Source organism: Mixophyes fleayi, chromosome 2 (genome assembly GCF_038048845.1).
Source record: "Mixophyes fleayi isolate aMixFle1 chromosome 2, aMixFle1.hap1, whole genome shotgun sequence".
NCBI classification, from domain to species: Eukaryota; Metazoa; Chordata; class Amphibia; order Anura; family Limnodynastidae; genus Mixophyes; species Mixophyes fleayi.
In genome coordinates this window covers 142,717,770-142,744,765 of record NC_134403.1, presented here as the reverse complement: position 1 = coordinate 142,744,765, position 26,996 = coordinate 142,717,770, and the positions used below count along the sequence as shown (strand labels likewise).

Here is a 26,996-nt window from a genome sequence, read left to right as displayed (position 1 = left end):
AAGGAACGGCTTAGGCCCTGGCCCGTGTTCATGACTAGTGGTTCAGCTTCACCCACGGATCTTAGCCCTCCTCCTCCTCCCCCCCCTACAAAAAATTGAAGAGAGTTATGCTGTCAGCAACAAAACAGCAAACAACTCTGCCTTCTAAAGAGAAATTATCACAAATCCACAAGGCGAGTTCAAGGATGTTGGTGGTTGTCAAGCCTGACCTTCCCATCACTGTACGGGAAGAGGTGGCTCGGGAGGAGGCTATTGATGATGTAGCTGGCGCTGTGGAGGAACTTGAGGATGAGGATGGTGATGTGGTTATTGTAAATGAGGCACCAGGGGGGGAAACAGCTGATGTCCATGGGATGAAAAAGCCCATCGTCATGCCTGGTCAGAAGACCAAAAAATGCACCTCTTCGGTCTGGAGTTATTTTTATCCAAATCCAGACAACCAATGTATGGCCATATGTAGCTTATGTAAAGCTCAAATAAGCAGGGGTAAGGTTCTTGCCCACCTAGGAACATCCTTTCTTATACGTCACCTGAATAACCTTCATAGTTCAGTGGTTAGTTCAGGAACTGGGGCTAGGACCCTCATCGGTACAGGGACACCTAAATCCCGTGGTCCAGTTGGATACACACCAGCAACACCCTCCTCGTCAACTTCCTCCACAATCTCCATCAGATTCAGTCCTGCAGCCCAAGTTAGCAGCCAGACTGAGTCCTCCTCAATACGGGATTCATCCGAGGAATCCTGCAGCGGTACGCCTACTACTGCCACTGCTGCTGTTAGTCGGTCATCTTCCCAGAGGGGAAGTCGTAAGACCGCTAAGTCTTTCACAAAACAATTGACCGTCCAACAGTCGTTTGCCATGACCACAAAATACGATAGTAGTCACCCTATTGCAAAGCGTATAACTGCGGCTGTAACTGCAATGTTGGTGTTAGACGTGCGCCCGGTGTCCGCCATCAGTGGAGTGGGATTTAGAGGGTTGATGGAGGTATTGTGTCCCCGGTACCAAATCCCGTCGAGATTCCACTTCACTAGGCAGGCGATACCAAAAATGTACAGAGAAGTACGATCAAGTGTCCTCAGTGCTCTAAAAAATGCAGTTGTACCCACTGTCCACTTAACCACGGACATGTGGACAAGTGGTTCTGGGCAAACGAAGGACTATATGACTGTGACAGCCCACTGGGTAGATGCATCCCCTTCCGCAGCAACAGCAACAGCTGCATCAGTAGCAGCAACTACAAAATGGCTGCTCGTGCAAAGGCAGGCAACATTGTGTATTACAGGCTTTAATAAGAGGCACAACGCTGACAACATATTAGAGAAAATGAGGGAAATTATCTCCCAGTGGCTTACCCCACTTAGACTCTCATGGGGATTTGTGGTGTCAGACAATGCCAGTAACATTGTGCGGGCATTAAATATGGGCAATTTCCAGCACGTCCCATGTTTTGCCCACACCATTAATTTGGTGGTGCAGCATTACCTCAAGAGTGACAGGGGTGTGCAGGAGATGCTTGCGGTGGCGCGCAAAATTGCTGGACACTTTCGGCATTCAGCCAGTGCCTACCGCAGACTAGAGGCACATCAAAAAAGCATGAACCTGCCCTGCCATCACCTCAAACAAGAGGTTGTGACGCGCTGGAACTCCACCCTCTATATGCTGCAGAGGATGGAGGAGCAGCAAAAGGCCATTCAGGCCTACACAGCCACCTACGACATAGGCAAAGGAGTGGGGATGCGCCTCAGTCAAGCGCAGTGGAGACTGATTTCCGTGTTGTGCAAGGTTCTGCAGCCATTTGAACTTGCCACACGAGAAGTCAGTTCCGACACTGCCAGCTTGAGTCAGGTCATTCCCCTGATCAGGCTGTTGCAGAAGCAGCTGGAGAAAGTGAGGGAGGAGCTGGTAAGCCATTGCGATTACACCAAGCATGTAGCTCTTGTGGATGTAGCCCTTCGTACGCTTTGCCAGGATCCGAGGGTGGTCACTCTTTTAAAGTCAGAGGAATACATTCTGGCCACCGTGCTCGATCCTCGGTTTAAAGCGTATGTTGTGTCTCTGTTTCCGGCGGACACAAGTCTACAGCGGTGCAAAGACCTGCTGGTCAGGAGATTGTCCTCTGAAGAGGACTGTGACATGCCAACAGCTCCACCTTCATTTTATTCCACATCTATGGCTGTGAGGAAAAGGCTCAGTTTTCCCAAAAGAGGCACTGGCGGGGATGCTGATAACATCTGGTCCGGACTGAAGGACCTGCCAACCATTGCAGACATGTCTACTCTCGCTGCATTGGATGCTGTCACAATAGAAAAAATTGTGGATGATTACTTTGCTGACACCATCCAAGTAGACATGTCAGACAGTCCATATTGTTACTGGCAGGAAAAAAAGGCAGTTTGGAAGCCCCTGTACAAACTGGCTCTATTTTACCTGAGTTGTCCCCCCTCCAGTGTGTACTCGGAAAGAGTTTTTAGTGCAGCGGGGAACCTGGTCAGTGAGCGGCGAAGGAGGTTGCTTCCTCATAACGTTGAAAAAATGATGTTTATAAAAATGAATAATCAATTCCTCAATGAAGTACAGCACTGCCCTCCAGATACTACAGAGGGACCTGTGGTTGTGGAGTCCAGCGGGGACGAATTGATAATGTGTGATGAGGAGGAAGTACACACTGTAGGGGGAGAGGAATCAGAGGTTGAGGATGAGGACGACATCTTGCCTCAGTAGAGCCTGTTTAGTCTGTACAGGGAGAGATGAATAGCTTTTTTGGTGTGGGGGCCCAAACAAACCAATCATTTCAGCCAAAGTTGTTTGGTAGGCCCTGTCGCTGAAATGATTGGTTTGTTAAAGTGTGCATGTCCTATTTCAACAACATAAGGGTGGGTGTGAGGGCCCAAGGACAATTCCATCTTGGAACTTTTTTTTTTGCATTATATGACCAATTAACAGTCGTTTGCCATGTTCAAAAAGTAAAACCAAATTTAAACAAATTCAAGAAATTAAACCAAAAGTAAAATGCCCTGTCATAATTTAAAACAAGAGGTATTGACGTGCTCTAAAACTACTGTATTGTTGTTTATATTTTATAAACACTACACTTGAAAGCTTGAGTCTTTCAATAAAAAAGTAACTGTCCATTGCACGAATATTTGCAACAGGGACAATTTTAGGGTTAAGAAAGTCAACTAATAACACTTCGACGCTGTCTGTCTTTATAAACACTACACTTGGAAGTTGGAGGAGGTATTGTGGCCCCGGCACCAAATTTACTACCGGGGCCACTCCACTGTGCAGTCCATATTTAGGTGTATCAGATATTAAACAACGGTGACAGTTGATGCCCAATTTTTTAATTATATTGTGGCCTCGGTACCAAATTGTGTACCGGGGCCACCACACTACGCAGTCCATACCCTTTTTTGGTGGAATTCTGACCCGTGGAGGGTTTTTTAATTATATTGTGGCCTCGGTACCAAATTGTGTACCGGGGCCACCACACTACGCAGTCAAGATAGATAGATGCGTATCATAGATAAAGTACATTCAGTGGTGTGGGGCAAATCGAAAAATATTCAAAATGCACTGACATTATCAAAAACAAGAGGTTGTCACACGCTAAAACTCCAACATGTATATGATGGAGACAGTGCCGTAACTAGACATTTTAGTGCCCTGGGCGAGACAGGGCACCGGCGCCCCCCATCTAAGTGGGAGTGACATTTGTCAAGTGGGTGTGGCCAACCTAATGTGGGGGTGTGGCTAGCATCTGACCACTTTCTGCAGCAATTCTTTCAATTTCTCTCTTCATAGGATTCAGGAATAGCCCAAAAAAATTTCCCTTACTGTCAACACCGGATATAAGGCCAGACAAAGCAATTACCCTGTGTATTACACTGTATCAGTAGGAGATCGGTATATACTGCATTGTATATTATACTAATGTAACCTCATTTTAATATATATCAGCAGAGTGAAGAATATACATCTATGTTTAATGCTGCAGTGAAGTAGTTATGTAATTGGGAAACGCAGGTCAGCCCTGTCTCTCTCTTGAAAGCTTCATGCTATCCAGTAAACAGAATCACACATCGCCTCACAAATATGATTTACCACTCTCGGAATGTAAATTCTGCCTGACAGCTCCACACTAAACAAGCCCATTTACCGAGGTTCAAATGGCTCAGCTGACTGCTCCGCTAAGCGCCCTGCTCCCACACTCCAATCTTTCACAACCTTGAGACAGCGAAGTGTTCGTGCCCGCAGCCCGGAGGTACGGGGCGGCTGAGTCCCTTGTTGACCTGCGCTGGGAGAAACGATAGCAACTCACCACAGCGCCCACAATAATGGAGAATTCAGCTTTTCACTTTCTTCCGCAGTGGAACGCATGTGCGTTCCAACAACAGGAAGTTCGGCATTTGGAACGCAAATGCGTTCCAAATGCCGAACTTCCTGCTTTCACATGCGTTCCACTGCATGGATTGTTGCTTGTAGGAGAGCTGAATTAGAGCGGCAATTCCTCTGGGCATGAAGGCACGTATCAGGTGGCTGCGCCTCCTTGGGCTTGCGCCCGGGGCAGTCGCACCGCCCGCACCGCCGTCGTTACGGCTCTGGATGGAGAGGATGGAGGAGCAGCCGTATGTGCAGTGTAATGCAGACCTGTTGAAGGTTTTTTATATATTTTATTGTGGTGCCCAGTGCCCACTCCTCTACGCAGTCCAGATACATTTATTGGTGCGAATCATAAAAGTTCAGGGTTTTTAATATATATTGTGGTGACCCACTCCTCTACGCAGTCCAGATACATTTATTGGTGCGAATCATAAAAGTTCAGGGTTTTTAATATATATTGTGGTGACCCACTCCTCTAGGCAGTCCAGGTACATTTATTGGTGCGAATCATACAAGTTGATGGTTTTCTTATTATATATATTGTGGTGACCCACTCCTCTACGCAGTCCAGATACATTTATTGGTGCGAATCATAAAAGTTCAGGGTTTTTAATATATATTGTGGTGACCCACTCCTCTACGCAGTCCAGATACATTTATTGGTGCGAATCATAAAAGTTCAGGGTTTTTAATATATATTGTGGTGACCCACTCCTCTACGCAGTCCAGGTACATTTATTGGTGCGAATCATACAAGTTGATGGTTTTCTTATTATATATAATGTGGTGACCCACTCCTCTACGCAGTCCAGGTACATTTATTGGTGCGAATCATACAAGTTCAGGGTTTTTAATATATATTGTGGTGACCCACTCCTCTACGCAGTCCAGGTACATTTATTGGTGCGAATCATACAAGTTCAGGGTTTTTAATATATATTGTGGTGACCCACTCCTCTACGCAGTCCAGGTACATTTATTGGTGCGAATCATACAAGTTGATGGTTTTCTTATTATATATATTGTGGTGACCCACTCCTCTACGCAGTCCAGAAAGATACCTCGTTGCAACGTTTTGGACTAATAACTATATTGTGAGATGTTCAGAATACACTGTAAATTAGTGGAAATGCTTGTTATTGAATGTTATTGAGGTTACTAATAGCATAGGAGTGAAAATAAGCCCAAAAACTTGATTTTTAAACTTTTTATGTTTTTTCCCAAAAAATCCGAATCCAAAACCTTAAATCCGAACCGAGACCTTTCGTCAAGTGTTTTGCGAGACAAATCCGAACCCCAAAAATAATGAAAATCAGGATCCAAAACACAAAACACGAGACCTCAAAAGTCGCCGGTGCACATCCCTAATTAGGAGTGGGGTTCCTTGTGTGGCCAGGAGGTGGAAGAAGTGAATCCAAGCCCTCCTGATTTGGACACATTTAATGAATATGTCCTGGCCACTTACTTATTGTTTTTTGTAAAATAAACATTAAAACATAAATGTAAAGTATATCATCAAAATGGTTTTTATTTACAATGTTTCACACAAATTTTAAAAAACATAATGGCCACGTGCCCTTATTTGGGTGACAAATTTAAATTATATAGATTTTGTGGCCTCTTCACCCTTGTTGCCAATGTTTGGAGTGGTTTGGAATGCATCTGACTTCTGGTTACCAGTGATGTTGAAGTCAACAGTGTAGAAGAGACAAAGGTCATTGGACCAGCAGAGTGGGAGTGCAGCAAGGGAGTGGAGGTGCACTAGATATTGATTGAGTGCCATGGATGGAAGAGGGGGCAGAGGATGCAGGGAGGGCATGGGGTGCAGAGATGGCAAAGGGCAGAGATGGCAAAAGGAGGAAGGGGGGTCAGGGTTAGCTTGGTTAGAAGTATTGTATTGGTGATATATGGCCTGTTTTCCAAAATAGGGTGACTGTGATGAATGTTGTTTGTGTTGAAATGGATTCCTGGGAAACCAATAAATTTTGCCTGGAGAGGGGAGCGGTGCTGGATTGTAAAACTGGTGAGTGTAAGGATGTTGCATTTGGGTAGGAACTTGTGGCAGAAACTCTGGTATGATGAAGTAGGGACAATGGATTGGACTGAAAGTTTGGGAGAAAGGGGAAGGAGAGGATACGAGGGAAATTGGTGCTAGCGGGTTGGTACTAATATATTTGGCAATAAGATCAGTTAGAAGGGTGACGGTAGTGTTTATTGTGGTCAAATTACTTTCCAAATTCTGCTCCATACAGGTGAGGGTAGTGTTTATTGTGGTCAGGTTACTCTGTAAATTGTGCTCCAAACAGATGAGGGTAGTGCTTTTTTCCTTGGTGTTGTGCTGAATTGTAATGTTGGATTCCATAAGACTTTGATAGCATTCGTGCAGTGAATCCCGGCCACTGACCTCTGCTTCCTCTTCCATCTGATGGTCTTCAACATCCACCTCCATCTCTTCTTCCTTTCAAGTATCTGCCTGACCACCTGGAAAAAAAATATTAAATAAAATAATTAGTCACAAACAGAAAACTATTAGCATCATCTTAAAATATGTGCAACTGTGTTTTAAAAATGTACTCGGATGACTATGTGTGTGAAGTAAAAGTTAGCTTCATTACATCCAACTGTATCCACTAGCATATATATCATGTTTGTTTTTGTTTATTTACGCCAAAAATTGTTAGTTTACTTACTCCATTGAAATGTACCTGGTGGTGTTAGAGGCTCCAAGAGGGGTGGGCTTTGTTTAGTGTCAATGTGGCCCACCCCTTGCTTTATCTCGTCATCATACAGGCCAATGCCGTGGTCTCAAGGAGACTGAGGTCAGAAGGAACTGGGGGACCACCGCATGTCACATGAGCTTGCCTGCGGTGGTCCCTCAAATTGTCCTTCAGGCGTCGCTTAAAGTCTTGCCACCTGTGAGAAAGATGCAAGAAAACAATGTTGAAATTAAAAAACAATACCTTCCCTCAATGTTTAAAATCAATTAACAATATCTCTTAAATAGTGGGACCTGCTGCGAAACTAACCGTATGTGTCATAGGAGCCACAGCACTGACCTGTGTCATAATTTCCTTCCAAATTCTTTATTTGGATGGTGCAGATAGCTGATGACAGGTGGTTTTGAGCCTCTTCACCACCAGATGAACCAGTATTTCTACCTCTTGCTGTGTTAAATTAGGCTGCCTCCAATTAGTTACAACACAGGAGGAGCCAGAGGCCTGCCTGGGTCCTGCCTGTTCGGGCTCAGACATAACCTATAAATATAAACCATAAAGCTTTCATTAGTCACTCTCCTTACATCCCATGTAAAGTATCAAACATAGGACCTGGTACTTACCTCAATTTCAATCTTGCTCTTGCACAGCTTTTGCAGGGCTTTGCAAATTTTGTGTTAAACTTAAAATACACAAAGCATTTATTAGTCACTCTCCTCACATCCCATGTTAAATGTCACACAAAAAGCCTGGTACTTACCAATAATTCAATTGATTTATTTGAAAGCAGCTATAACTATATTTGAATCACACAATGGCAGGGCTGAATTACTGACTTTCCAGCTGTTTTTTTTAGCAGATGCAGGTGTGTTCTCCTGCGCAAGCCAAGCTAGGACTGGTAAAGCTTTGTCACACCCCTAATTGTCTGGATACGCCACAGTAGTTAATTTAATTAAAAGGTGAGACAGCCATCTTACAAATGATATTGAAGTGTTCCACGAGTGACATGCAGATGCACCTACATGCACTGAGAATCAATAGCTGCGCAGAATGTTAAAAAGTCTCATTCACTTGCAAACCTGCCATCTGCCACATTCACTCGTGCTGAGCTCAGGGTCCTGACAGCAACACTTGAACGTTGTTTTCAGCCCGCAGCTCGGTACATAAGCAATAAGCAGAAGATTAATGCGTAGCGGGCAGTCTGCTGGCTTCTGTTTTAAGGATTGGGAATTCGTCGCTCCATCATGCAGCTGCAGAGGCGATAGAGCAACTTGAGGAGGAGAGAGCCCAAGCTCCATGCAGAACTGAGGGCAGAGATTGCTAGGTGTCAATGATTGACAAATGATCTAACAGTTATATCTGGTCCATTAAATAACAACATGGCTTATAAGCAAATTCATTGGTCAAAGTCCAACATCTTCTAGGTAGTAGTCACATACGCATTTAACTATGTGATACCCGCTAGGCACACCCATGTGAAATTGGTGTAGAGGTGTGTTTATTTCGGCAATGATATGTGGTATAGGATATTTCACATTGCAAGCTAATATTATCTGGATGTCTCCACGTATATTTGATACAGAAATAACATTTCAAAATAAAGTAATGGGTCATATTTATTCCAACAAAATGCCGATGCATCCACCACCGTGACCACCATGAGAAGGCGGCCCATGATGTGGAGGGGCAGAGGAGCCACAGGTGCTTGTAGAATAAAGTAAGCATAGGGATGTTGTAATGTAGTACATATTTACAATTTTGTTTTGCAGGCATAAAAGTTTGGGCATCTGAAACAAATTTTGACATAAAAGTTCTGTACCCTTCTATACTTCTAAATACTACTGTGTTCAGCATAACATAAACCTTTGGCCCAATTTTCACTTAACATACACCCATAGAGCTAGCATAAAACCATATCTTTCTAATAAGAGTGCATTTTCATCCATTTTTATTTCCTTTTTTCCAGCTGATGAAGAAATGTTGACGCCTTATTAGATGCGACCCAACAATGAAGGACATCTCCCACCCCAAGTTATTTTACGCCAATCAAAAAAATGTAGAAAACATAAAAATATGTTAATAATAAAAAACATTATTTCTTAAAACTTTTGCAAAAAATGATTAAGTTCGAGTTATACCATTTAAATAAAACAGTTGGTTGATTAGTTCCAAAAACTTGTGTGTCTTTGCTTAATGTAATAAAAAAAAGTGCATCAAGGATTTTTAGGTTACAAATTGTGTGATAGCACTAGGACTCTTCCCACGCCCCTGGGGGGTGGGTGTGAGAGCAATAGTAATTTAATTACTGTAAAAATAGATTTTGTTCCAAGTGCACTAGAGGTCCAAAGATGGCCAGGGTGTCATTAAGTATCTGGACATGGTGGCACTTATAGTACAACAATCACCAGAACACCCATGGCTGCTAGGGCATGTTGGCGCTTTGGAATTTACAAGTGCCATAATGCTAGAGGCCGCAAGGTGCTGATAGGTTGACAAAGTGGCTTAAAAAAATAAAAGAAAAAACCCACAAGGGTAAATATATTTAATTTAAAAAAAAAATGACACAACCCTCATTTTCAATCTTTATTGCAGACCTACATCATCAAGGGTATTTCATCTAGCATCCCTGTATTCTTTGCTAAATAACAAACAAGGGTAGACAATGATAAACTAGCAACTAAGAGCTCTACTGCAATGTTCCTATTTTTAACAGGCTTCCCATTCAAATGCATAGTGTACTCTAACGTACATAGATCCGAGAAGTACCTAGCAGACGCATGAATTACTAAGATAGGCAGAATGGCATGGTAGCGATCCGTGCATTGTTGGTTTCAGGAGTGCGCAGAGGCAACTTACATACGTTTTACACTGAATGCAGATTGCGCTCAATATGCGTGCTTTAATGACTCATGCCCTAAATGTTTAAAATTATTGCTATATTGGTTTAATTGCTTATAAATAGGGAGAGAAAAACAGTTGCCAGAACTAGTGCACAAAAATGTGAAAGGTTAAATTAAGCTTCAGATCAATGTATAATTTATAAATTTAGACTGTAATGTGAATTAGATTCGTTCTTTTACATTGATGTCAGGTAAATATTTAATAATGTAGCGTCTGTTATAACTTTCGCTACAGTCCATTCTGGCGTCAGTGTTGTCATTTACATGCAACATTTTCAAAAGTAATGTATTATTAAAAGTCGCTGGCACCAAGGGACATTAAATCAAATTGGTTTGCATAACTGTATAAAATAAAGCAATATTTCTATGTAAAATTAATTGTAGTGCAACATAAACATGAGCACAAAAAGTATTTTACAGTTATGCCTTTTTACCCCTCTTCTTAACAAACATGAAGGGATAAATTTATCAAACTGTGAGTTTCCGGCGGGTTTGAAAAGTGGAGATGTTGCCTATAGCAACCAGATTCTGCCTATCATTTTGTAGAATGTATTAAATAAATGGTAACTAGAATCTGATTGGTTGCTATAGGCAACATCTCCACTTTTCAAAGCTTGATAAATTTACCCTGAAAACTGAAAATAAAGGAAAAGGTTTAACACAAACGCCTAAAAACTGTATTATCCATAAGAAGTCCAAGGGCTAGATTTACTAAACTGCGGGTTTGAAAAAGTGGGGATGTTGCCTATAGCAACCAATCAGATTCTAGCTGTCATTTTGTAGAAGGTACTAAATAAATGAAAGCTAGAATCTGATTGGTTGCTATAGGCAACATCCCCACTTTTTCAAACCCGCAGCTTAGTAAATCTAGCACCAAGTCTCCCTCTGAGAGCCACATATAAGTTTTATTATTATTGGGGTCCTTCACTTTTATATTCCCAAACTAAACCTAATTACTAAAAACATGTTTAAGCTATAGACTAAGGTACAATACAGTATCCCAGCAAAACCTAATTTGTTTTCTTATTAACATAAACATTAAATGCTGATATTACAATGTATTATAGAGTGGGATTATGTCTCTGCCTACACCTTAACGTCCACAGTGTACTAAGCTGCAGGGAACTATTACTGAGGCATTGCAGCTCAATACTGCCCAAAGAAACACCTGTTACAATGATCCCAACAAACTCATACAACAACCCAATAACAAGGAGGAGGACAATAATAAGTTAAAATAAATAAAAAATGAAATTATACTGCTGTCCTTGTGCTGTTGTAGCTGCATAAAAACCACAAGCCTATTTTGCAAAGGGCCCTACTTTCCGCATCAGGGATCATTGAGGAATGGGGTCTACAGGATAGTCCACAGCTCAGTCCACAGCTCAGTGCCGGAGTCCCTTCTTGTTCCTCCTGCTAGTGGTGGGGACCAGGAGGAACTAATACCTAGTGCTGGGACCTTTCCCACACCTATTGGAACTAGTGATGTGTTCTTTCCTGCTGCAGTTGGTGGGAGGGGAGGCAAACTATTGTCCCACAGCCTAGCACTGGTATTCTTATCCATGCCCCTGGAGATGGTGCGGAGTGGGGCAGGATAACAGGCCCCCAGCTTATGATTCACAGCCCTAGTTATGCCATGAGCCGGGGTGCTGAGATGTCTCACACTTAATAGATACTTGTAATTAAATCTCGTAAAGACTTAATTCATTAAAAAAAGTAAAGTTATTCTAAACAAACATTTGCTTATTGAAATCTACACGAAAAATATTGCTACAAAAAGTGTAAACAATACTATTATAAGGTAACAGAAGAATAGAAATGAGTAAATATGTCACTTTGTGGGTCAATTCATGATATTGATATCAATAGTTCTTTTTTGATAATTAATTAATAACACTGTTATTACTGGCTTAAATATAAAAGTTTGTTTTCTCTACTTCTGACCTACCTATAGATCACAAAGTAGTTTATAATTTATATGTGTTCATTTTGCTGTTATTATTGACATTTTATTATATAGAATATGTTGTTTAAAATCATCCCAAAGAGAAACAACAATGAGTAAAGTATGAATAAGTCAATATAAGCAAATGCACTAATAGAGTATAGTTAGTTAACCAATTAACTAAACTGTAAAAGTGGGTATCATTTATTTAGTACATTCTACAAAATGATAGCTAGAATCTGATTGGTTGCTATAGACAATATCACCACTTTTCAAACCCGCCGGAAAACTCTCAGCTTGATATATTTACCCCCTGGTTTAGGATGCAAGCGTTATAGTAGCTCTCTAACGGGACTATTTATCAAAGGGTGAAAAGCCCTATTGTCAACAAAATTTGATGTAGATCATCAGGTTTCCATGAAATGGATTCTCAAAGAATGAGTATATATGGTAGGGTAGACAACAAAATTCATTGGTATGTCCTAAAGTAGAAAACCCCTTTAATTCACTGATCCTAATATCACATCTGGTCCTAATAATCACCTTGTGATACCTGTGCACTTTATGAATTATTTGTGGCTAATAATTCATTATTTTATGGTAAAGGCATAGAGCACCACAAAAGCTTCATTTGTGCATTTATGCTTTTATTTTTTCATCACAACTACTTATTCTTCCAAAGATGTTGGATTTATGTGTGATGATGTTTGCTTTGTGAGGGATTACACAATGAGTCAGTACAAAAAGGTGTTTCAAGGGTCATAAGTATGTAGTAAGTGGTTCATTTTGGTGAAACATAATTCCTCTTAAGTAAAAATTGTGGCTTTATGCTCTACATATTTAAATAAGGAAGGTGGGGAGGCAATCTAGATGTGCAGAATGCCAACAAAATGATATACTGTGCATGGCTCAATGTACACATATAGGCACTCTGATTGGAAATGCATGAGAAAATACCCTTATTAAAACAATTGATAGACACAACAATGTCACATATAATTTTCTCTGTCATTGTTTTAAAAGTGCAGAGGAGCTCACTACTCCTGTTAAGAAGCATTGACATATATATATATATATATATATATATATATATATATATATATATATATATATATATATATATATATCTATATATATACATATATATATATATAAATATATATATATATATATATATATATATATATATATATATATATATATATATATATATATATATATATATATATATATATATATATATATATATATCATCCCACTGTAGATCTATTGTGGCCATTCATACTTTTTGCCTATTATGAACATTTGATTTAAAGTGAGTTACTTGTAAAAAAAACATATTTGCCTACTTTTTACAGTTGCTGTAGATGATTAGATGATGCAGAGCTATAACAATGGAGGAGTAACAGTATGGAGTAGCATTGAAAGATTGGTCCATAGCAAAATAAAAATCTGGGAAGGTTGTAGGCCTATATGCCTTTACAGATATCTAAGTTTCATTTTATTGCAGAATAATATGTATGTCTTGCTTAGCACTATAGTCTCCAATTATTAGATACTAAGTACTAAAAAACTTTTTCGAGAACACAAAAATGAAAAGTATTTAAGTGAATATTACCTTTTAGTTATTGTTCTCTGTATAATCACACATAATTAAACACATAGTACAAAGAGTGCATTGTGTCAAATTAAGCAGCATGCACTGCTATTTTGTGAAAGGGAAATCAGTGGCAAGATGAACATGGTAAAATACAGTTATTATGTAACATACTGCTAACCAATTCGACCAGAGATATCTATGTATTATGTAATTTTGATTGCATCCAGTTTAATTTAATAAATCTAAATCCAAACAAATAGCAGTGCATAATGCCATAAATTATGATTGTAATTATCATTTCTTTTAATATACAATATTAAATAAATCTCTGCATAAGTATAATAAAAAGCAACACATGTATTATATCACAAAGCAAACACAACAAACCAAAAACCATGTGCATTGTGTCAAAAGTTATTTTGGCATGAGTCACTGCTTAAAAGAATAGCTGACCCAGTCTCTGTTGGAATATTATGCTTTGTATTTAATTATAGCGACAATAAAATGTTCCTAAGGATACTTATACTGTAAGTGCAAGAAGATGAGTCAGATGTTCATAAGATCAGATTTCTATTAAAATGATTATTTTACATAAAAGTACAAAAAAGAACACACTGAATAACCATACAAATCTTACCTGTAGCAAATACAACATTTTTGGACACCAACTTGTGATCCATTATGGAAAACTGAGGAAGTTCTATCCTCTCAACACCAGTTACAGCTTTTTCTCCCCCTCTCCAATAAAACTCAATGTCATCAGTTGTGTAGCCATCTGCAAAATGAAATGTGGTATTTACACCATTTTTGTAATTATTAATTTCTACACTGCATTAAGGACTTAATTTGCCATGAGCCAAATACCATGATTTGCCTTTTGATTGACAGTTGTTATGATGAAAACTGTTGTGTCATGAAAAGGAATGACTCACTTCTCAAATACAATTAGCAGCTGTCCTTTATTGCGCTGTGGACAAATCACCAATCCCCTTAAAAAAAACACTTCATAACAACACCTGTAAGCTTAGCAATACATAGATGGTTTACTCCTTCCGGTGGTTTGTCAACAATGGATGCAGTGTTTGCAGTACACATGGACCATGAGTCAAGAAGGTCCCATACTGGCCCCTTGGCTTATGGCCCACCTTGCTCACAGGGTTGTGCTGGTATGGGGGTGGGGAGTCCCAGGGCCCTGCATTTAGTCTCCAAAGCTAACCAAGGTTAGTCCTTGCCTGTAGCGGCCTGGCCCTGGCATTGAGGACTTTTCTGATGGCTGGCTCCAACCAAGCGACCAGATACCCTTTTTTACAAAACTTTTTATTGTACAGAAAAATCATACTGCATTGAAATATATGGCATGTATTACAAAAGTAGACTGTACAAGTGAATTTTTTTTAACATTTTAAGAAGAAAAGGAGGAAAGGTGTAGGGGGGAGGGGGTAGAATAAAAATTAGAAAAAAAAGAATAGAGGCGTAATAATGAAATAAAGTCGAGGAGAGGAGAAGAGAAGAGGGGTGAATATTGAGAAGTAAAAATTTGAGGTCAAGAACACAGATCAAACATTCAATGTTCACATATAATAAGCAACTTCAAATATCTAGTCATATAGCTTGAGAATATCCTAATTACGACATTGAAAGATAGGGTTGGAGAAAAGTAGGAGGAACGGGGTGAGATGTGGAAGGAAACATGGCATCCAATTTCTTTGTTCAGACAAAGGTTCCGAGTTGGTACATATTAACATAACATATATTCTTACTCAGGAACAAATACATTATAATTGTCTAAATAACGACCATTCAGTACTCTCAAACACCTGCATAATGTGAGATTGCATATGGTTGTCCAGTGTATCTATATATACACCCCATTTGGCCAGATACCCTTTTAAATGTCCTGCTGCTTACAAGGGGATAAGCCCCTGCCATCATTAATTTACCTCCCTGTATGTAAGACTAGTGCAGGATGCCTAGAAAGTTAACACAGGGGAATGACTGACTGATGATCAGGGTGGCTCTCGTCCTATTCCTCCTCTTTCCTTCGGCTCCTCCTTTCAGCTCCTCTCCTTTTCCTCCTCTAACCGTTTCCTCTGCTTCACCTTCCCCTTCCCTTTAGTTTATCCATTTCCCTTCTTCTCCTCCCGTTACTGTCTCTTCTGTTCATTCCCATCTCTCCATTTAGCTTGTCGTCCATCTAGCAAACATGGGCTGGGAACCAGCTATCCAGGTGTGCAAAGAACATGCGAGGCAAAGGTATCTATACTCACAGCCTAGCAGGCAAGTGTGATGTAGGTATTAAGTGTGATTTAGGTATTATACTTAGGGTATCAATGTACTGTTGTGGGAGCTTTTAAGGATATTGTCATACACTGTCTCCGCATTTCTACTCTATGCCAGGGATGGCTTCCTTCCTATTCGGCCCGACGCTTAGCATGCGCATGCCTACTATTTTCGGAAGACATCTACCCAGCTTTTCTGACTTGTCTGACTCCCATATACCCGCTGTTCAGAGCATGGTCCATGAGTTCACCCAGATATGGATCCAAGTATGAATTCAGCAGACTTCAGAAAGGTACTGTCACTCACCAGACTGTGAGTGCTTCTTCCCGTGTGTTTAGGAACCGTGGCCGTCCACCATCCTGAGGGTCTGCGCATGTGCAGCCCTTTCAAACCTTCAGTTCATGTTCCTTTTAGTTAATTGGCTGATCAGGCAACACTCCCTATTTATAGCACCTGGGTTCCATACCTCGTTGCCTGATCTTGGAGTCTCATTCCCTATGAGCCTCTGAAGGTGTTCCTGTGTTTCCTCGTGTATTCAGCGCTGCTGATTCCTGTGGTTTCCAGACCACTTCAACCCTCCTGTGGTTTCCAGACCACTTCAACCCTCCTGTGTTTCATCGTGACTGTTTAGCTGATTCCTATCCGCTGCCTCCATGCACTACAGTCTTCAGACCACTTCAACCCTCCTGTGTTTCATCGTGACTGTTTAGCTGATTCCTATCCGCTGCCTCCGTGCACTACAGTCTTCAGACCACTTCAACCCTCCTGTGTTTCATCGTGACTGTTTAGCTGATTCCTATCGCTGCCTCCGTGCACTACAGTCTTCAGACCACTTCAACCCTCCTGTGTTTCATCGTGACTGTTTAGCTGATTCCTATCCGCTGCCTCCGTGCACTACAGTCTTCAGACCACTTCAACCCTCCTGTGTTTCATCGTGACTGTTTAGCTGATTCCTATCCGCTGCCTCCGTGCACTACAGTCTTCAGACCACTTCAACTCTCCTGTGTTTCATCGTGACTGTTTAGCTGATTCCTATCCGCTGCCTCCGTGCGCTACAGTCTTCAGCTCACCTCAACTCTCCTGTGTTTCCTCGAGACTGCACCAGCTGATTCCTATCCGCTGCCTCCGTGATCAACAGTTCCAGCTCAGCTCTACTTTCCCGTGTTTCATCGTGGCTGCACCTGCTGGTTTCTATCCGCTGCCTCCGTGTGCCTGCAGAGTCCTGCTGGCTGCTACTCCTCAGTTCTACTCGTGTCTGCAGCAACTGATCTGCTCCCCGTGCTTCTCAGTGTTCCTGCTGGTGTCTACTCGCCAGTCTGCATCGGATCTACGCCTCGCTGCTTTCATCTCGTCTAGACCATCGCTACTCTTCAGGGTCCTCCAGGAGTCCAGTTCTACATACTACTGCTTCCTGAGTATTTGTGCTATCCCTGCTGGTCTACCTACCTGTGCGCTGCACCTACTTGATTACCGCTTCACCCTCCAGGGACTTCGCATCCTGCCGGCCTCCAGCCGTTCAGGTATCTCTGCACTCCTGTCTGACAGCCTGCTCCTGAACCACGGTATGCATACTTCTCATTGACTGTGCTGGTGTATTGCATATCTTGCTGGACTGAGTTGTTCTCCTGTGGAGCTTACTATCCGCTGAGACTTTTGTCATCATTGACTGTGTTATATTTTGCCCGGATAGTTTCTGTGACTTTGTATTATTGCAGTGCTGTTCAGTCATTACTATATTGTGCATGTCATTGTGGATCAAGTTCAAGGTGCCCGTGTATCCTCTGTATTGCAGTCTCTCCCCGTGCTCCTCCTCACATATATATTCAGTGGTACAACTTGCTAGAGGCAGACCACTGATCCCTGTTTCCTGTGTCACCTGTTCCAGTATCCTCTCACATAGCAGTGGTACAACTTGCTAACGCAGACCACTGACTCCCCGGATACCTCCACCTGGATTCCATTCCTTCACCTAGACAGCGGTACAACTTGCTAAACGCAGACCGCTGACTCTCATCACCTCCTCGTTGCTGTTGGACATTCCTCCTCACTATAGCAGTGGTACAACTTGCTACCGCAGACCACTGACTACCCTCACGTGTCCTTTGTCCATTCAGTTCCTCGTGTATTACTACATATATATTACCAGTGCTGCTAGTCATAGACTTTCCCGAGCATCTCTATCATCTGCTGTCTCCTGTTCCGTGATCACCCCGCTACCAGAGTACCATATTACCATCTATACTGCTCTGGTAAGCTTATCACCTGGTGATCCCTGGGTAAAGACTCCTAGTGCCCGTGACAGGTACAAATGTTATGCAGATCACCACAGTAAAAAAATTCCGTTCCTCCACGTGGGTGACAAGGTGTGGCTATCCACCCTTAATATCAAACTTAGAGTGCCATCCATAAAATTTGCATCATGTAATCAATTCAGTTACCTATAAACTCCTATTACCTGCCTCTCTCCATATGTACAACTCTTTCCACATTTCCTTATTGAAACCTCTTGTCCTTAACAAGTTTTCTAATAAATCTTCAACTCCTCTGCTTATTAAGTCTGTCCAGGGTGACGAATATGAGGTGGAATTCATTTTGAGATCACAATCCCTCCAAGCCAATGTTCAGTTCTTGGTTCACTGGAAAGGGAATGGCCCCGAAGAGAGATGAGTCAATAAGGAGGACCACCATGCTCCTCATCTTCTGGCTAACTTTCAGATGAGACAAGCTGCCAATATTTCCCCATCTGAGAGAGGGGGAGATACTGTCAGACGCCATGCCCGCACTTCTACTTTCTGACAGGGATGTCAGCTGCACTCTGACCACAGAATTGCCTTATGCCCAGTCAGGGCTAACTTGCATATATAAAAAGTAGGCTCTGGCACCACTAAGCTGCCAGAGTTTTGGATCACTTCCTGCTCCAGCATTCCTTGTTGAACGTACTCCCTGCTCCCAGTGTTATTGGCTCCTGACTCGGCTTGTTCTCTAGACTATTTCTTTGGATTACGTTTTGGCACCTGTTTGCTCGTACTTGTTTGACTTATGGCTTGCCCTGATAATCCTCTGAATCATCCCTGTGTACCTCGCTTTCCGGTTGGTTCTGGGTGCATTAGACTCTGCACCTCCCAGATCAGTTGTATTAATACCAGCTAGTGGCTACATCAGCATTATTTATCGTGACAGTTATGTAGTGGGGATATTAATGTAATGTGGGGTTGTTGGTGGCTATTGATATAATTTGGGAACCGGTGGGGGCTATTAATGTAATGTGTGGGGTTAATGTAATATGTCTGATGGTGGGACTATTAATGCAATTTTTAATTATTAATGCAATGTGGCTATTCATTTAATGTAGTAGAAGGTGTGGTCAGTACTTTAATACGGAATCTTTTTAATTAAATGTGAGCTCTATAAAGGTTTTGTGCGGTTGGTGGTGGCTATTAATATATTATAAGAGTTAATAATGCACTCTGCACAGAACTCCATCCCACATGGAGCAGCAGAAGTGGAAGCTGCTCCACCAGGCAGTGCAGAAACATATGAACATGAGGAAGAGTGTGAGGGGTGGACTTTAAAGACACGTGACAATGGGGAATGATGTCAGTGCATATGTGACAAGGGGAGACTGGGGAGGGCATATTTCTTATATGACTTGTACTGTTGTCACATATGGGGAGGGCAAAAAACACGCCCACTAAATTCATAAAATGCCTTTAACTCCTGATCATAGTACACTGGAAGTGAGCTCTGTTCACTCTTATCGATGCCTGAAACAATTTCTGTGTGACTAATACCAGAGTAACTATGATAAATAAAACTGTCCTCTTTTCTAAGCTTATGTGGTTGACAAAAGTGTCATCTATATAGTTAATATACTCCCCATAGTATTTTTGTAAAAGACACTACTGGGGCATTGATTGAAATTTTTTCCTTCAAAAGTCTATTTTTCTACTTTCACCACAGCATGAACACCACACAGTGCTGTGTACTTGTAGCCTATCAATTGTGATTCAGCTAAAGAAAGGAAGAAAGAGCTCATGTGCTTTTATTAATAGGTACAACAAAACTGTAATCCAGGGACTAAAACAAGTTGGCAGAGGAGGAGCTGCAAGATCTGTGATGAGAATGAGATCAGTGCTCAAAATAATTTTACTTTAAAGATGCTGATTTTGCCTCTTTTTCGTTGCCAGAGGAAAGAGCCACATGAATCTATCAATAACATCTAGCAGATAGTCCCTGATGCTCTGATTTGTTAATATGAAACTGTACAGAGAGTTTCCTGTCTGATGCTACTGACAAAAGAGAGAACTGGGGGCCAGGGTACCAAATATAAATGACAGATCCCAGTGGCTCTCTCTCCAAGTAATGAGCAACCAGAAATCTGTTGGCTTAAACCGAGGGTGAATTTGCTACACACTAGGGCCAGATTTGGAAATCTGCTATACAGTAACCACAAGACTAGAAGTTTGTTATACACTAACCATGATACCTGAGGGCTGATGTACACTAATTAACCAACTGAGGTCTACACTTTCCACCAGATTGTTATATACTAGCAGCCATATTGGAGGTCTCATTTACTGTATATACTAGACATGAGATTGTAATTCTTACTCATATACCAGCTTTCAGATATCTGCTTTATATAATAGCCTCCACATTGGGAGTTCTTTTTAATTAACTAACCACCACTTTGGGTATGATATTTAACCACCAGAATTGGGTCTGACGCCAGACTAGATTGTGCATTGATACCACTAGCCTAAATGGGTACTAGATTTGTTTTCTAGCCAATAGATATGACCTGAAGTTGGTGTGTTTAGGACCAGCTTTATCAGGTTATAGGGAGGCCTAAGATTTCTCCCTGCTGTGATGTAGGTAACATGATTAAAAATAAATAACTAACATAGTATATAAATCAGTATATCTAACATAATGTAGATGTTTGAATATTTTATAAAATACATTCTTGCTAGATTTACTATTAAAGGTTTGAGACTGGAATGTTAAATGTTTGGCAAAACACCTAAACCGCCAGAGCTTTAGTCAAAACTGTTTAAAAAAACGCTAGAAAAAAGGTAGGTTGTTTTTTAGACCAGCTTCTGATAAGCTAGATAGCATGCTGGTTGAGCTAACGTGACATTCAGAACATATGATGAGGCACCACTGACCTTTGAATGATGAAGCAATCATTATTTATTGATGATGTATAGTATAAATGGCGCCCCTATTATGAAATAATAAGATTTAATATAAATATATATTCTTATTGTCCCCATGATATAATGATTTGGCCCCCTTAATATAAGGAAAAATTATTCCATAATTTAATTATAAATTCATTTTTCACCTTAATAAAAGATGACTGCCCTCATAATTCAACAGCCAATGGTGTCTCCATTTATGCTTTGAATGACAAGATAGTTACATGCTGTTTGAGCTATTTCACGTTTCACAATCAAATCTTTTTCTGGCTTTGCAATGTGGTGCTTTGCTAAACTGTGGTCTCAGGCGGTTTGCCCTTTAGTACATCTAGCCCCTGATTTTTATTTTGTAAGAGTGTAAAAGAACTTTCTACAAATGTCCAAGTAGAGTAGTACATTATCAAGGCAGCTTTGGGGGGGGAAGGCATCCTGATGCTCAAAAACCTCCCCCTGGGCGCTGAAAATAAATGCACAGCTTCTCTGTGAAAGAGAAACTCTACAGAAGCCTTGGGCACTGTGCTGTGCACAGAGGGCAGAAGGGGAGTATTGTGAGGTTCAGGCAGCAGCAGAACTGTTTCTTTCTATTCTGTCAGTGTCTCTTCTGTCTTACAGTCCTCTCTGTATGTTCTGTCAATGTGTCTGTGTCCCAATTCTGCTGCGTCTGCCTGTCCTGACTGAGTGTCTGCCTCCTATTATTATTATTATTAATAACTTTTAATTATAGGGTGCAACAAGTGGTCTGCAGCACCGTATAGAGGGCAAACAACAAGACATAACATGATATAACAGTAAAATACAGTAAACAAATAACACTACAACTCTCAGCACAGCTACTGAATGCCTGGATGGGTGATGATGTGCAAGGGGTATATTCACCACAAGCTGAAACCTGTGCCCATAAGAGTGGGCGTAGCTAACAGGTTAAGAGCCACTGAAAGAGGAGCAAAGACAATGCAGGAGTGGAGTCAAGGGCTTGAGAGCCCAAGGAGGAGGTGTGCAGTGTAGCTGGTGAACAAAAGTTATAGGTAAAGCAAACAGGAGGGAAGAGGGCCCTGCTCACCAGACGTTACAATCTAAAGGGAAAGGGGCATACAAATGGTTGACACATGGGGTGAGCCAGTGAAAGGGGATCTGAGGGCATGAAACAAGAGTGGGTGAGATGGAGGATGAAAGATGGTGAGGTATACTATATGGCAAAATGGTTGCCTAGAAGAATGGTAGGCTTTTATGAAAAGGTGGGTTTTCAATGACCTTTTGAATCTATACATATAGTCTGATAGAATGCGGGAGATTAGTCCAGTGGTGTCGGGCAGCTTGAAAGAAATCTTGATTCAGGAGTGAGATGTGGTTACCAGAGGTGAGGATTTGAGACAGTCATTGGCTGATTGGAGAGGACGAGAGGAAGTATGTTTGGTGATCAGGTTGAAAATGTAGGGAGCAGTGGATTTGGAGAGAGTCTTTTATGTGCGGGTTAGAAGTTGAAGAGGATTCTGTAGGGAAAGGCTTGGCAGAGAGGGGAAGCAAATGTGGAGTGGCGAGAGAGCAAGATAAGTCTAGCTGCACCACCAAGTATGTTTATTAGTATATTCACTTGGTTTCAAAAGAAACATTTAAACTCGAGACAACATATCTGAAACTGTATGCACTCAAAAGTGAATATACTAATAGACATACTCAGTGACAGATAGTCACAGGTCTAATCTATTATACTTCAAACAGCAGGCTGAATAACATTGAGTTATAATGCACAGTATGTTGCTCTATATATGAAACAATTAGTACCAGGTAGCAGAAATTGTGGTGATAAAGATTAGATGCCGACCATGATATAATGCTAAAACAAACCAGTTGGTGATCTGATACCTTTATTCATAAATATTACTTACATATATGATTATAATAATAAACCATTTAATATATATGATCTGTAAAAGAAAATATTAGAAATTTTTAGGGAATGTATACCCAATGATAAGGTTTATCAAATCAATCCTGCCATTTCTATGGTTAAATAAAATAAAGCAGAACCTCCATATGGTTGTCTTCATAACCTTTTATTACACAATTCTTTATTTTTCTTGCACTTTTCTTTCTTTTTTTTTAACATAAAGGATTCAATTAAGCATTTATAAGACCGATGTGGAGTATTGCATAATCTGTTTTTAAATCATTAATAAAATATGGAATATTCTTAGCTGATACCATTTTTGTGAATCCTAGAGTCCCCCCATTAGAGGAGCTCTTTCTTTTTAATTTTGTCCTAAAATGATTGATATGCTCTTGGAGTGCACCTTCCATAACAGTCATTTGATATATCATCATTTAATAAAGAGATTATTTCTGACAAATTAATGGAATAGATTATTTCACATATGACATTTGATATGACTTGTTCTGTGCAGATATTCAAGAAATAATTATTTTAGACAAGGAGGAAATGGCGGAAAGCTAGATGGGGGAAGGAGGGACCAAAGGTAGAAACAGAGAAGGAGCGATTGGCAAGGTAGTAGGTGAACCACAAAATGAACAGTGTCAGAAAGGTCAATGTTATGAAGGGTGTGCAGTAAGAGAGGGTGATCCACTGTGTCAAAGTCAATAGCCACTACACAAATTATGCTGCCTTTATACTGCAGTCTACCAGTGTTCATAGGCATGTGAGTATTTTTTAAGTTATGTCAATTATGTGTAAGTTTATTATATTAACTTGCAATTCGTAACTAATATTGACTGTGATCGTAAATGCATATGTTTACAGTATTTCCTATAAGGGCTGAAATGTAGTAGGAAACCTTAAAAAAATAAAACAATATTATTTTACCTTCTGCCTATGCAGCAGCATCAACCACATGGTGGATGCAAAAAGAAATCTTGTCGCTATGATAAAATGCTATTTTATAGTGTGTCAAAAACATTTTATCCTATTAAATATTAAATTAGTCCCAATTTTGTTATTAGATAAAACTATGTCGATAAGCAAAAATTTGGGACATAACCATGCTTGTTATTCATACAAAACAATTTAACTACAAACAAGTACTTGTTTCAGGCTGATTGTAGCAGTTTTTCTTTGCTGGAGAAGGAGGAAATACAACAAACTCCACTGTGAAATATAGAAATCTCATGACAGCGTACATAACAGTCTTCATATTGTGACACAACGCCATGTGACATATCTTTATATTAGGGATCTTTATCTCTTATGTTACATGGGTGGTAGTTTTTTTGGAAAATAACCATTTTAATATTTTGATAAGTGTTTTAAAGAAATTATATTTTGATAAATGTATTTTTCTTTAGTAATTTATTAATTTTGTAATTTATTTCATTTAATGAGAGAATAAGCTGTCACAGTTTTATTTTGTAAGATGATTCTGTGTGTGACAGGCGTAATGGGGAAGAGTTTGTGGATGATGACCTGCAGCAGAGGTGGTGCAGAATGTGGACTGGAGCAAAGGTGGTACAGGGTGAATTGTGGGTAATAGTCTCTGTAAAGTACTGAGTATTTGTAAGAACTATCATCATCATTGTTTATTTATATAGCGCCAGCAGATTCTGTAGCGCTTTATATTAAAAAGATGATAAATAAAGTAAATAATATTAAATAGGAGTTTTGCTTAATGGGGAAGAGTTTGTGTATGGCCTGCAGCAGAGGTGGTGCAGGGTGAATTGTGGGTAATACATACTTGCCAACTCTCCCGGAATGTCCGGGAGACTCCCGCATTTTGTGAGAGTCTCCCGGACTCCCGGGCGAGTGTGGCAATCTCCCGAATTCTGCCCACTTCACTAGGAAGTGCCCCACTTCCTAGTGAAGTGGGCAGAATTAGATCCCAAACGCCGCGATTCCCGGTGAATCGCGGCGTTTGGCCCCGCCCCCGCTGTCAAATGACGCAATTTGCGTCATGACGTCACAGGGGGCGGGGCCGAAATGACGCGATTTCGGTCACCCCGCCCCTTCACGCCCCCCTCCACTGGCTGGCTCCCGGAAGGGAGCTGAAGAAAGTAGGTAAGTATGGGGTAATAGTCTCTGTAAAGTACTGAGTATATGTAGGAACTATATAAAAAAGTTGATAAATAAAGTAAATAATATTAAATTAGAGTTTTGAAGCACAGAAGCTGCAGGCATCGTTCAAACACTTATTTGATCAAAGGTAAAATATAAATACTCAGTCGCTTTCTGGCAATGATGAGGTATGTCCTAAAATGGACACTGAAGTGAAAAATGTCATTATCTTTGATGACTAGTGATGTAAGAGAGAGAAAAATAAGCTTTCACATTCAATCATACAAGTAATCACACTATGCATGCCTTACAATTATAAACATAGCTTTAGTGAAAGATAGAATAAGAGTGGACATTGTGCTTTAGCTCCAATAGCTCCATATATGGTAATATTATTTCATACGTTTAGTAGTTTTTAATGGTATTTTATATTTTAAGTTAGGAAACCCTTCATAAGAAGTGGGAAACTAATAAATTACATGGATACATTCCAAATAAAGAAAAGTCCACATAGTGCTTAAGTATTTGCATCATATTTTTTTCCACCAGTGTGCAGAGAAAACGGGTTTCTGTACAGTTTTATATTGCAAAAAGGCTAAATACAGACATGACTTTCTCCCATAAAGATAAATTCACATAATGACTAATAACAGGGTTTCCCAACGTCCCTAAGGGGGATAACTAAATGGCCACTCATGCATATTAAAGCACATTGGAAGTAAATTGCATCTCACTGTTTTCTCTATTCAACTGGAATTTGATTAGAATGTAAGCATTAGTTCTTTTGTGTTGTCGACCAGGCAATGGCTAATCAGAAGGAACTGCACAAGTGCACAGTTTTTCATTACCATGCTGCGTAAAATACTAATGACTTATCATTCTATTCTCTATTGCAGATATTTATTATCACTTATTATTGTTTATTTATATAGACAAAACCATGTTTCATATGCTGCCAATATCATTTTATTTTTCACAGTTAATGTTGTGTCTGCTAAGATAAATTGAGTTTAAGACATTCAGATAATACGTACAGCTCTCGATTTCAAGAGTGCAGTTTTGCTCATCCAGTGGATATCTCCGTAAGTCCATCATACACGCTGCTGTTGTTGTTATTCTACAAAACAAAAACAGACCAAAGTTACCAACAATATACACTGAGTCATTTTATGCATGTGTTTAGCTTCACAAGCAGGGACACGTGTTATGGAAGACTACAGGTTTCTAGAATCCCCTTCTATAACCAGAACATTGTTTTTGCTGTTTATATTGAAGATAAGAAAACTTACAATGCTGTATCTAACAGTGCAGAGAGATCCTTGTACCTGCTCATCTATGTAAGGCAGATAAGGTATTCACTAATATGGAGAAAAATATAGTAATACATAGCAACCAATCATCAATTAGATTTGTATAATTTAGTGCAGGCTAGTCTTCTGAAAGTAAATGAGCAACTATCTGATTGATTGCTAATGGCCACTGCACATTTGCACTTTATCAGTAAATAACTACCTGTGTTATCTTCCTTTGTTGTTTGCTTTTCCATGATATGACATGACATAAATGACATATACATATATTTATATATAAAATGTATCATTCTAACTAAAATCTGTAATCTCTCACTCTCTACTGGCATCTTTCCATCACTATACAAGCACACAGTGATTACTCCTATTCTGAAAAAACTAAATTCTGACCCAAACTCTCTCTCAAATTACCGTCCCATCTCTTAGCTCCCATGCCTCTCAAAACTTCTAGAGAGACTTGCCTACACTCGCATAACACGCTTCCTTTCCGCAAACAACTTACTGGATTGTCTTCAGTCCGGCTTTCACTCTCAACACACCACCAAGACTGTTAAAACTAAAGGCCATCACTCTCTCTAATTCTCCTGGATCTCTCTGCTGCATTTCACAATGTTGACCACACTCTTCTCATACAGACGCTACAATCCCTAGGTCTTCA

General features: G+C 40.3%; 1 protein-coding gene across 2 annotated transcripts in view; it reads right to left on the bottom strand.

Moving 5' to 3' along the window:
* GABRB3 (gamma-aminobutyric acid type A receptor subunit beta3) overlaps window positions 1-26,996 on the bottom strand; it is a 287,252-nt gene that overhangs the window by 20,085 nt on the left and 240,171 nt on the right. For both annotated transcript variants that reach the window (XM_075200113.1, XM_075200112.1), the window contains 2 exons: window positions 26,063-26,145; window positions 14,185-14,322 (listed from right to left, as the gene is read on the bottom strand). In XM_075200113.1, coding sequence (XP_075056214.1) covers window positions 14,185-14,322; window positions 26,063-26,145 — 221 coding nt within the window. The remainder of the gene's footprint in view (window positions 1-14,184; window positions 14,323-26,062; window positions 26,146-26,996) is intronic.